Genomic DNA, 12,635 nt, shown 5'->3' with positions numbered 1-12,635 from the left:
CAGAAACTTTGACATATTTTTTTCTTTGTATTCCTATTTGGAATAGAACGTATTAGTCCTAAAGCTACTTGATTTCCCTGAATTTCCACGAGATCTGACTAGTTCGATTTAAACTTTTAGGTTAGGATTCACCGTCACTCTCAGGCAAAGAACAGGAAAGCAAACTTTCCATCCGAAGGAAATGGCAATTATCTATTTCTTAATGAACATCTGATGTGAAGATGACTGAGTTAGTCTCGTGTGTGCAAATACACGAGCGAATGGAGAAGGAAAAGGAAATAAGGGGCCCTCCTACAGCTCTACGAACCTCTGTTTCAGCGAGCTGGCATCAACAGAGCGGAGGCACGGAGAAGCGGCAACTGGAGCCAAGGAGTACCAGGACAGCCAAGCGGAGCGAAGAGGGCTGAGACCACGAAGGGGCGGGACGGCGCGGCCTCCGCTCCTCCTCGGTCGGGGCGGGCCCGAGACCGCGACCCACCTCTCCCGCGCCGTCCTCGTCAAGGCGCCACGGTACAGCCATGCCGGGCCGCCTGATGCGGGGCCTCTGGCAGCGATGGCGCCGTTACAGGTACCGCTTCGTACCCTGGATCGCGCTGAACCTAAGCCACAACCCGAGGTGAGAGGGCGACGCGGCTCGATTCAGGCCGTTTTCCTACCTCCCAGCGCCGCCATCGCGGCCGCTGCGACTTACGCTGGCGGACCGAGGTGGGCGGAGCCTTAGGCGAGTGGAACCTCAGGCAGGCGGAGCCTAAGACGGCCTACGGGCCTGAGGCGGGCGGGACCTGAGTGGGCGGGGCTCGAAGTGGGCAAGGCCCCAGGTGGGCGAGGCGGAGGCTGGTGAGTCAGAGGCCGGCTGGGGGCCTGAAGACAGCGCGCGGCTTTTAGTGGGCGGGGCCCAAGGCGCATTTCCCGTCGTTCCCGGCGCTGCGAGGTCTTCCAGACCCTGTTGCCCGCGGTCGTTGGCTAGAGTTTTAAGTCTTACTGTCTGCAGAGGTTGGGTGCTTGTGTTTGGGCAAAAAAATAGGAACTTTTGAAAAAGGGAAATAACGTGTACGGCGTGAAGGTGCGTGGCCTTCTCTCTATCAAGGCATAGTTAGGAGCTTGAAGTGCCTTAGAAAAGCCAAACCGTGGTTTATTTTTACAGCTCTGTAGTTTGTACGGAGAAAACAACCCAGCTCGGCTGTGAGGGTAACAGCTTGGAGTAGTTGACGTATAAAAACGAACAAGAAGCCACCAAAAGCACGTCGGATTATTGGGTTTAGAATACGGATTCAGCGCCTAAAGAAGGCGATCTAGCTGAGTGGATGGCCATAGGATCAGTGTTAATACTGGCTTTAGTAAATAGCCTTCTTGGAAGAAGTCAACGCGATGCTCACTTAAATAGGCAGACTAGCTCGGTTGAAGGCTGGTTAATAGCCGAAGAGCTCTCCCAGAGTTTCGTACTACAGAAATGTAAATTCAGGTGCTTCATTACTATCAAACTGTGAGGCGGAAATTGGTTCCTTGTAAGTAAAACAAGAAGTAGAATAATACTTAAAAAGTGATCCTTAAAGTACTCCTGAGAGAGACTGACGACATATATAATGTTAAATGTGTCTTTGAAGCTACACGCGTGTAAAAAGAGCCATTGCAATTTGAGGACATAATGGCTTTAGGTGTACTGGGAACCAACCCATTTTCTGCTTCTGGTTCTGCCGTTTACCAGCTTTAGGACGTTGGGCAAGTTCCCTAACATCTCTAAGCTTGAGTTTCCTTGTCTGCAAAAATGGGATAATGAAAGTAAGGACCCAACAGAATTTGGTATGGAATGGGCCTTTTGTAAGTATTAGCCGTTGTTGATTGTGTAAGTATTGTTGGGAGTCAGGTAACTAGAACTGAACCCCCAAAACTCTTTTCCGAACTTCTTAGTTTTATGCGCTTCAAACACATAAGAATTATCTTCATAAAGGCCAGTAACCCTGAGAACATCAAGACGGTCTGGCTTTTATCAGTTGAAGAGTAGTGAATAGAAACTTTTCCCATTTTCAGGACCCTCCGATATGTTCCAGAAGAATCCAAAGACAAAGTTATCTCAGATGAAGATGTCCTAGGAACATTACTGAAAGTTTTCCAGGCTCTATTCGTAAATGATTTCAGTAAAGAATCAGATATCTTGACTGTGCTTCCAGAACCTGTTAAATCAAAATATCAAGACCTACTGTCAGTTCAGCATCCAAGGGTGAAACAGCTTGAATACAGACATCAGCAGCAAAATACCTTTACACCAGAAGAAATTCTTTATAAGACATTGGGTTTCAGTGTTGCCCGAGCACCTAGCTCATTGATTTCTGCTGGAAAAGGTGTCTTCGTTACTAAAGGATTGGTACAGAAAGGCGCGGTTGTATCTATGTATCCCGGTAATGACATAATTAGTACTTGACCAAGAGTTTCTTACATACAGATAAATATAAGTTCAACAGAATACCTAACCCTATAAGACTTACAGTAAGGGGTTGTATTGGAAACTGATTTCCACAGATATTTTTTTAAATTGGCAGATAATTGCTTTACAGTGTCCTGTTGGTATCTGCCATACAATAACCTGAATCAGCCATAGGTATACACATGTCCCCTCGCTCTTGACCCTCCTTCCACCACCCCCACCCCACCCTTCTAGGTTATCACAGAGTACCAAGTTGAGCTATGTTATTCAGCAGCTTTCCACTAGCTATCTATTTTACGTATGGTAATATATATGTTTCAATGCTATTCTCTCAGTTTGTCCCACCCTCTCCTTCCCCATATCCACAAATCCATTCTTTATGTCTGCATCTGTATTCCTTCCCTGCAAATATGATTTCCATGGACTTTTAAATCTTGAGTTGGAAATTAACTGTTTGTAAATTATATCATGTATTAGAAAGTATCCGGGAGAATTTTGGGATAAATGCATTTTTCTTTTAAGGAAATTTTCCTAATCAATATTTAAATTTAGGTGAGTTATAGTATGGCCTGCTTTGATAAGACTGATTACTTAGAAATTACTACAGAGTAAGTCAGTTTGGCTTAGATAATAATTAAAGGTAAAAAATGATATGGATTAAAACATAAAGATTAAATTTAAATCTATAAATCACTGAGTAAAGATCTTCCTGCCATTTCTAAACTTGATAAGTAAAGCATTTTCTTTGCAAAAGATCATTAACTGGAATGCTCAGTAGAATATGTTATTTGTTAAACCTGTTATTTGGTGCAGTAGCAAGTATGTGTGAATGTTTGTCAGACAGACCTGTTTTTTAAGTAGTCATTCTACTATCTTCTAATTCTATGTCCTTAAACAGGGGTCTAATTCTATGTCCTTAAACAGGGGCATCTGTTTCCTCCTTCACAACTGTCCTAACTCCGTAAAGACTAAACAGAACAAGCCAGCAACAAATAAATACTAAAATAAATTTAATAAATAAATTAACAGGGCTTCCCTGGTGGCTCAGACAGTAAAGTGTCTGTCTGCAATGCAGGAGACCTGGGTTCAATCCCTGAGTTGGGAAGATCCCCTGGAGAAGGAAATGGCAGCCCACTTAAGTACTCTTGCCTGGAAAATCCCATAGACAGAGGAGCCTAGTAGGCTACCGTCCATGGGGTGGCAAAGAGTCGGACACGACTGAGCGACTTCACTTTCCTATGCCTGCGGCATAGGAAGCACCCTGTAAATATTTGCTCCTTTCCTCCATTGCAAATGAAAGGAAAAACAACCTGAATGCCAGCCTCATCTATTCACGTACATATCTACACTAATTGATTGATAACAAAATACATTTCTTATTTGTCTCTTTAATAGATGTCAAATAGAACTCTACTTTAAAAAATAAAAACAAAAACACAACTTTGAAACTGAGCCTAAAATGTGGTGTTCACATGTGCGGACAAGTTGGTTCAGTGTTCCTTCTGATATTGGGCACTTTTTAAAGAGGGAAGTAGCCAAAGAGAATGTGATAGTCTAGATTGGAAACATTAGAAAAAGGTAGAGAAATTAAAGCAAATTCTTCCATGTTATGTTCCAGAGAAAGGTCCTTATCATGATGGTAATGATTTTTATAAGTTGCTATAATATGTTTTTATCTTGTATGTTAGGTACAGTATATCAGAAGTACGAGCCAATCTTCTTCCAGTCCATTGGAAATCCATTTATTTTTAGATGCCTAGATGGAGTACTCATTGATGGAAATGACAAAGGAATATCAAAAGTCGTGTATAGGTAAGTTGGTGCCATGTTCAAATTTAATTGTAGGAGACAGAACCATACCACAATGACTCAAGTCCAACTATTTGACATTCTAGCAAAAGCCAAACTATGGAGACTGTAAAATGATCAGCATGTGCTAAAGTCTGGGGAGGTGAGGAGAGGTCAATAGGTGGAGCATGGAGAATTTTTAGGGCAGTGAAAATATTCTATGATACCATCATGACGGATAACCTCTCATTATACATGTATCCAAACCCATAAAACGTACACCACCGAGAGTGAGCTGTAAGGCAAAGTATAGGCTCTGGGGTGGTTATGATGTGTCAGTGTCGGTTCATCAGTTGTAGCAAACACACCACTCTGGTTGGGGATGGTAAAAACGGGGAGGCTGTGCATGTATGGGAATGGGGGGTACCTAAGAAACATCTGTACCTTTTCCTCAGTTTTGCTGTGAACCTTAAACTCTTCTGAAAAAGTCAATTTAGAAAATTGACCAAAAATAAAATCTATTTAGTTAATTGCCCTATTGATTAGATAAGTTTTTTTAACACAGACTTCAAGAACGAGCTTATGGTTGCTGGGGGGTGGGTGGGGGGAAGAATGGGGGGAAGGGATAATTAGGGAGCTTGGGATAGACAGGTACACACTGCTATATTTTAAATGGATAGCCAGCACTGTATAGCACATGAAACTCTGCTCAACGTTATGTGGCAGCCTAGATGAGAGGGGAGTCTGGGGGAGAATGGGTACGTGTATATGTATGGCTGAGTCCCTTCTCTGCTCACATGAAACTATGACAACATTGTTTATCAGCTTATACCCTAATACAAAATTAAAAAGTTTAAAACAACAATAAAAAGTTTTTAAGAAAAATTTCACTGCTCAATTCTAGGGTTAACTGAATTTTAAGATACAGAGGAACAGTCTCTTAGCTAATGCTTCCACATGTTTCAGATCTTGCCATGGGAGGGATCGACTTGGCCCTTTAAAAATGAGTGATAGTACATGGCTAACATCAGAAATTCATAATCCATTGGCTATAGGACAGTATGTGAACAATTGTTCAAATGGTAAGTTGGCACCTTGGGGCTGTGAGATAAAAATATAGCAGTGGTAATGTTCCTCCTTTGCCATATGACTGAGTGCCAGAGGCAGTTAAGTTTAATATCTCAGATATTGAAAGCCCTCAAGTAAATTTTATAATGGCTGATATCAACCAGAGAATTTGGGGAGATAATGATATACATTAATTGGAATTCTTTAACTGTTTTTATTCTGATTTTGCAATAAACGAGGCAATTGATAACTGCCCTTTTGATCACTATTATTTTAGTTATTTTTACTAGTTAACTTAGAGATTATTTTGTCAGTTCCTCAACACAGCCTTATAGATTAATCACTACATTGGTTCTGTTACTAAGTTTGTGAGTTACCAGTCTTCTCTAGGTCTTTACTTTCCTATAAGCTTGATCGTCTGGCTACGTTTAACACAGACTTTAGTGTTAGACATGAACTTGAAGCCTGACTCTTCTACTTAACCTTTATTCTCTCTGAGCCTCTGTTTCCTAATCTTCAAAAAGTAAATAATAAAACATGCAAATATATGTATATATATAATCTCGCAGTGCCTGGAACATAATAGTGATTATTAATTTGAGCATTTTCTGATAATTTAGAAAACCATACATCAGTTGCCATAATTCCATACTGTTTTCCATGACCAGATAAAATGGTTCTGCTTCTAAAAATTTTGTACTTGTTCTTAGACAGAGCAGCTAATGTCTGTTATCAGGAATTTGATGTGCCTGCAGTTTTCCCTATAGAACTGAAGCAGTATCTTCCAAACATTGCCTACAGCTATGACAGACAAAGGTTAGTCTTCGCGAAAAGTTTTTCCTATCTTCTGTCTTATGCTGTACCTTAAAATAGATATATATTTTCTAAGAAAAAACTATAGAGAGTTTGGGTTTTTTGTGTGTGTGTGAGAAAGTATAACTTAGATTTTTATGTTCATCATAAAATGTGTTAATGTAGGTTATTTGAAATTTTAAAATTTCCATTAACGTAGCTCATTCTGGTTATTATCACTACCCACTTTTATTCTATGTAGTACTTTATAAGCTTCAACCTTAAAAGTTTTTTAGGTGATTCTATTGTTTTTCCTACCTTCAAACACTTCAAATGAACTTTAATCATTTTAAGAATCCTGTTCTCCATTTTACATGAGAGCACCCAGTTGAAGAAAGGGACCAAATTACACGTTATTGACTTTGTGTACTTCGCTATTAGATTCAGAAACTTAAGAGTAAATAAAAGGGAAATATTCAAAAAAATATGCATTTTTTTTGCTTTTGTTTTTATTTTTATATAATTTTTAAAGATTATTTTCCATTTACAGTCATTACAAAATATTGGTTATATTCCCCATGTTGTACACTGCATCCTTGTAGCCTGTCTTATACCCAGAAGTTTGTACCTCTTACTCTTCTACCCTTGCATTTCCCCTCCCACCCACTGGTAACCACTAGTCTGTTCCCTGTATCTGTGAGTATGCTTTTTTCTTGTTATATTCACTAGTATGTTGTATTTTTTAGATTCCACATATAAGTGATAAGAATAAATATTTATTTATGGCTGCTCTGCATCTTCTTGGCTGCACACAGGCTTTCTCTAGTTGCAGTGCACAGGCTTCTCTCTGCAGTGGTTTCTCTCGCTGCGGAGCATTGGCTCTGGGCACACAGGCTTCAGCAGTTGTGGCATGTGGGCTCAGAAGTTGCGGTTTGTGGACTCTAGTGCTCTGACTCAGTAGTCATGGTGCATGGGCTTAGCTGTCCCGCAGCATGTGGGATCTTCCCGGATCAGGTATCAAACCCGTGTCCCCTGCCTTGGCAGGTGGATTCTTCACCACTGAGCCACTAGGGAAGCCCAAGAATATATTTTAATGTCACACTTATATTTTGTGCATTAAGTGGAAAGTCTACTGAGAATACTCATGTAACAATTTTTAAACATAAGTAATTGTATATAACTAAGAGTTTTTTTTTTTAAATTAACAATGCTATAGGAAGACATTACCTTTATATCATTTCACTTAGCTGCCAGTTGCTACCAAACTTTATTTTATACAGGTCCTATTGTCCTTTGACGATGAATGATATTTAAAACTTAGACAATTCCCTGTACTTAAAATTTGATAACTTTTATGTCTCTATATGTATGTGTCTGTGTGTTTTAACAATGAAGTTTTTTTAACCTGATATTCTGGGGCTTTTTAATTTATATTTATTTATTTATATTTATTAATTTTATTTATATTATTACTGTTCAGCAAGTACAGGAAAAGTTATAAGAGTAGGAACATTGAAGGTATGCATATGTTTTATTGTGTCCATAAAAGGTATTTTTTTAAATTCCAAAAGATTTCAAGTAACGTTTCCAGCCTTGCAGAATACAAAGATACAAATTAATTTTTTTTGAAGTGTTGAACTATAATGTCATTTTAAAATGCATTTTATGATACCAGTTTTGAGGACTGGAACATAGAAACATTTTCAAAGAAGCAGTCAGTTATATATACTTATTAATTTGTGGGCTTTTTAAAATGATGCAAAACAAATATGCTCTAAAATGCCTCCATCAGTGATGAGAGCTATTTCTTTATGGAAATCAAATACATAAATTGAGATGATAGTAAGGAATCTGAATAAAATTATCAATAAAATCCATCTTGATGGTATTAAAAATATGAGCTTGTATCTGTTAACACTCCTAACTTTTGTCTGTTTTTTTGTTTGCAGTCCACTACGATGTGTTGTTCTTGTTGCACTCAGGGACATTGAACAAGGAGAAGAGCTTTTTTCAAACTACTATACAATTGTCAGCTAGCTCTATGAAATTACGTTTACTCCTCAGTTATTGAGTTAATTCTAAATGTTTTTGGTTAAGTTCCACGTGCAGAACAAATGTTTTATACCTAATTGGACTGGGAATTTTGTGTTTATTGATATTAGTATTTCATCATAAAACCTATTTGCCTCGTTACAATTTCAAATTTGTAATGCAATTCCAGTGTTAATTTGGTTTTCACCTAAGTACACAGTAGCTTACTAAATTAAAAGCCACCATCTGAATTTATAATTTCAACTGTTCTTTTGATTGTCTTTGGTAGTTTATCAAATTTTAGCCAAGTCATCAGCAGTTCTTACATGTTGATGTGTACTAACATCCATAAAAACTTATTCAGAATAAATCAAGACCAAAAATATTTATTGTGTTGTCATGAGTTAATTGGGGTTTGTGTATAATTTCAAGATTGTTTTAGCTGGTTAAGGGGGCAATGGGGAGTCATTATACTATTTTCTCTATTTGAACATTTTCACACACGTGCACACCTACAAAGCTTAAGAGACTGTAAGAGAGATTGTTTTGGCATATGGAAACATAGTTAAAAGATAGTGGTGGGAGGAACACCTATTCCCATTTCTCACGTTTAGAAGGCTTCCATTAGTAATTCTGCCTCTCTCTCCACCTTTTGGAGGAAGAATGGTTCTCTGAGATTACTTTTAGAGAAGAACTAGACACCATGGCCCAAACCCCACTAGTTCCTTCTCTGTGGACTCCCCCAGTAGAGTCTGTTCTGGGTGGTTCTCAGCCCTGGATGGGGAATAGCCTGTAGTCAGCCCAGCCAGGAAAGGAGTGAGTCTAGTTCAGAGGTGGAGTATCAAGTGAGCTGGCCTGGCATCAGCTCTGAAGCCACATCCTCCGGTTCTATTAGTAGGAGTTACTTTGATCCCCATCAACCTGACTCACGTCCAGCCCTCAGCTCCATACTTGGATAGTGAGGGTGTGATTTATGGGCCTCTCCATGGCACCTGTACAACCAGATTCTGACCTTTACTGCTACACCAACAGCTTTTCTCACTTAAGTTTATTGCAATTTCAGTAGCCTCCTAATTGCTTTCCATGTTTCCATTCCTGCCCCCTTTTCAGAATAGACAGCCAAGAGTGATTCTTTTAAGCACAAATCAGATCCTGCTGGCATCTGCTCGGAACTCTTGATTACTCCTGCTTTAGAATAAATGCCAAGTCCTTCACTGATCTCATCCTGCTCTCTCCACACAGCCTCAGCTGTCTCCTTGCCACTCCTGAGACTGCAGGGTGCACTCCCACCTCAGGCTTTTTGTACTAGTTCTGCCTCCAAAAACCTCCCCCCAAATAGCCATATAGCTCATTCCGTCACCTTCCCTAACTAACCTACTGAAATTTACAATCCTCAACCGCCAACCCCTAACACTCCCCATTCATTTCTCTTACGTAGTGTGTATGATGTATATGCACCTAAGTCCATGTGAGCATCTTTTTCTCAGCCTCATTTGTCTTTTATTTGTGCCACCAGGGGAACTCACTTTGTTAAAAAGCCAAGGGCTTCCCTGGTGGCTCAGTGGTAAAGAATCCGCCTGCCAGTGCAGGAGACATGGGTTCAATCCCTGGTCCAGGAGGATCCCACATGTCTCGGAGCAGCTAAGCCTGTGCAACACACAGGCTATTGGGCCCGTGCTCTGGAGCCCAGGAGCCTCGACTACTGAAGCCTGAGCACCCTAGAGCCCGTGCTCCACAGAGGAAGCCACTGCAAAGAGAAGCCCGAGAACAGCAACCAGAGAGTAGTCCCCACTTGCCGCAACTAGAGAAAAGCCCTCTTGCAGCAACAAAGACCCGGCACAGCCAAAAATAAAATATACATTCTACATATATATATATATAAAAGCCAAGAATATACATCCTACACATATATAAGCCAAAAATAAAACACATTCTACATATATATAAAAAAGCCAAATAAAATATACATTCTACACACATATATGTAGAATGTACATTTTATTTATACATATTATTTATTATTAGCATTACTTATATATATTTAGTAGAGTATATATATAGTAAATAATAGTATTTTATATATATATATATATAAAAGAAGCCAAGTTAGTTGATCAAGAAGATCCTATTATCCAGAACTTTATGTTAAATACAGAAATGTAACTCCTGTGGTAGTGTTAGGTAGACTGATGTATTTAGGAGTGAAGTGTTGCCATGTCAGACTTTTTAAAAATAATTCATTAAAAAATGTGTATAACATAGAGTACAAATATGGTATAACATTAATTGTTCAATCAGGAGTGTTCTTTATACTCTTATTTTGTCTTAAAAGTTTTACTATCTTAAGTTGGGGGGAAAGTTACCATCAGCTTAAGTGTAATATAGTGAAACAAACATCAAATTCATCAAACATTTACTGAATGCCTACTATGTGAAGGGTCCTGGAAGATTCAAAGAATAAAACAGTTCCTGCTGATAAAATGCTCACAATGGGAGTATAGAGCTTGCCAGTATGATGACTTGGTCTGGACTAGAGGGATGGAGTTATTTTTAAAAAAGAAAACACTGCTATTTTTTTTTTAATCATTTTTTCCTTACTGGAAAAACTTTTCAAGAATTTCTTGAAAACTTTCTGAATAACTTTTCAAGATTTATAAATGACTTATTTCATTTCTGACATGTTTATGAAATATTTTTATTAATTCTACACCAGGAAACAACTTCGGCAGTATTAGCTTTACTTGTATAAAAACAATCTCATCAAAATCTAGGTATACTATGAAGCATGTCTCTTGCTGAAGTGAATGCCAGCTAAAGTATATTAAGCCTTGAAAGATGTGAGCATTTCTGATCTAGGACTAGGACCTCAGTGCTCCTGTGCAGTTTTTTTTTCAGAGAACCCAGCCAGCCACAGAAAAGAATACAGATGAGAGATCACTTACCTGGGTGGGAAATCCTAAACAGTGCTACACCCCAAGACTAATTTAAATTAAAAATGGAAGTGTGTATAACAAACTACCCAATTGACAGATGCCACGAAACCTTTGAAAAAGGAAGAGAAGCAGTATGCTGGAAAAGCAAACCATGGATGGATGAAATGGGTTAAGGTCTACAAGTGTCTAGATGACTCTGCGCTCACGAGGCTCTCCTCCCTCCCCTAAAAGCCTGAAGGGCTGAGATCTCATATGGCACCCGGCTGCACGCCTGGCTGTATCAGCCCAGAAACACTGGTGCTTCTCCCACTTTGAAGGCACTTCTGTGTATGTGTCCACCAGGGAGGCCTGCTCATCAAGGCTCTTTGGTGTCTGTGAATGAAGAAATGTGGTTTTAGATGAGCAACTGAAGCAAAGATATCCTCTTGTCCTTGTACAAAATCTGGACATTAGGTGCCATCTGATCACTGCATATTAAGAAAGCAAATAGAGAAAGCTCTGGTCAGAACAAGTGAAATACGGTGACTTGTGAAATTAGGCCAAAGTGAGATATTTAGCTTGGGAAGATGAAGACTAGGGGAAGTTATTTCTGGAGTCTACCAAACAAAAGACAGGGATCAAGACCATCCCCAAGAAAAAGAAATGCAAAAAGGCAAAATGGCTGTCTGAGAGGCCTTACAAATAGCTGAGAAAAGAAGAGATGCTAAAGGCAAAGGAGAAAAGGAAAGATATACCCACTACAATTCAGAGTTCCAAAGAATAGCAAGGAGAGATAAGAAAGCCTCCCTCAGTGATCAATGCAAAGAAATAGAGAGAAACAATACAATGGGAAAGACTAAAGATCTCTTCAAGAAAATTAAAGATACCAAGGGAACATTTCATGCAAAGATGGGCTCAGTAAAGGACAGAAATTGTATGGACCTAACAGAAGCAGGAGATATTAAGAAGAGGTGGCAAGAATACACAGAAGAACTGTACAAAAAAAGATATTCACGACCCAGATAATCATGGTGGTGTGATCACTCACCTAGAGCCAGACATCCTGGGATGTGAAGTCAAGTGGGCTTTAGGAAGCATCACTACAAACAAAGCAAGTGGAGGTGATAGAATTCCAGTGGAGCTATTTCAAATCCTAAAAGATGATGCTGTGAAAGTGTTGCACTCAATATGACAACAAATTTGGAAAATGCAGCAGTGGTGACAGGAAAAGGTCAGTTTTCATTCCAATCCCAAAGAAAGGCAATGCCAAAGAATGCTCAAACTACAACACAACTGCACTCATCTCACATGCTAGTAATGCTCAAAATTCTCCAAGCCAGGCTTCAACAATACGTGAACTGTGAAATTCCAGATGTTCAAGCTGGTTTTAGAAAAAGCAGAGGAAACCAGAGATCAAATTGCCAACATCCGCTGGATCATAAAAAAAGCAAGAGACTTCCAGAAAAACATCTACTTCTGCTTTATTGACTATGCCAAAGCCTTTGATTTTGTGGACCACAAACAAACCACGGAAAATTCTGAAAGAGATGGGAATACCAGACCACCTGACCTGCCTCTTGAGGTATCTGTATGCAGGTCAGGAAGGAAAAGTTAGAGCTGGA

At 39.4% G+C, this 12,635-nt stretch overlaps 1 protein-coding gene and 1 long non-coding RNA gene across 2 annotated transcripts in view; one reads left to right on the top strand and one right to left on the bottom strand.

The window, feature by feature from the left end:
* Nucleotides 1-502, bottom strand: part of LOC122454239 — a 57,785-nt gene extending 57,283 nt beyond the window's left edge. Inside the window, exon 1 of the long non-coding RNA XR_006273351.1 lies at nt 308-502. This is a non-coding gene — a long non-coding RNA (uncharacterized LOC122454239). The remainder of the gene's footprint in view (nt 1-307) is intronic.
* On the top strand, nt 486-8,486 carry SETD9 (SET domain containing 9). Its single transcript, XM_043488549.1, has 6 exons — nt 486-616; nt 2,029-2,396; nt 4,111-4,234; nt 5,177-5,292; nt 5,989-6,094; nt 8,020-8,486. Exons 1-6 carry the CDS (start codon nt 519-521, stop codon nt 8,105-8,107), a joined length of 900 nt encoding a protein of 299 aa, XP_043344484.1. The 5' UTR covers nt 486-518; the 3' UTR covers nt 8,108-8,486.
* Nucleotides 8,487-12,635: the final 4,149 nt, after the last annotated feature.

The sequence above is a fragment of the Cervus canadensis genome, chromosome 16, assembly GCF_019320065.1.
Source record: "Cervus canadensis isolate Bull #8, Minnesota chromosome 16, ASM1932006v1, whole genome shotgun sequence".
NCBI lineage: Eukaryota > Metazoa > Chordata > Mammalia > Artiodactyla > Cervidae > Cervus > Cervus canadensis.
Note: the sequence above shows the minus strand (reverse complement) of the source record. Positions and strands in the feature narration are given on the sequence as shown.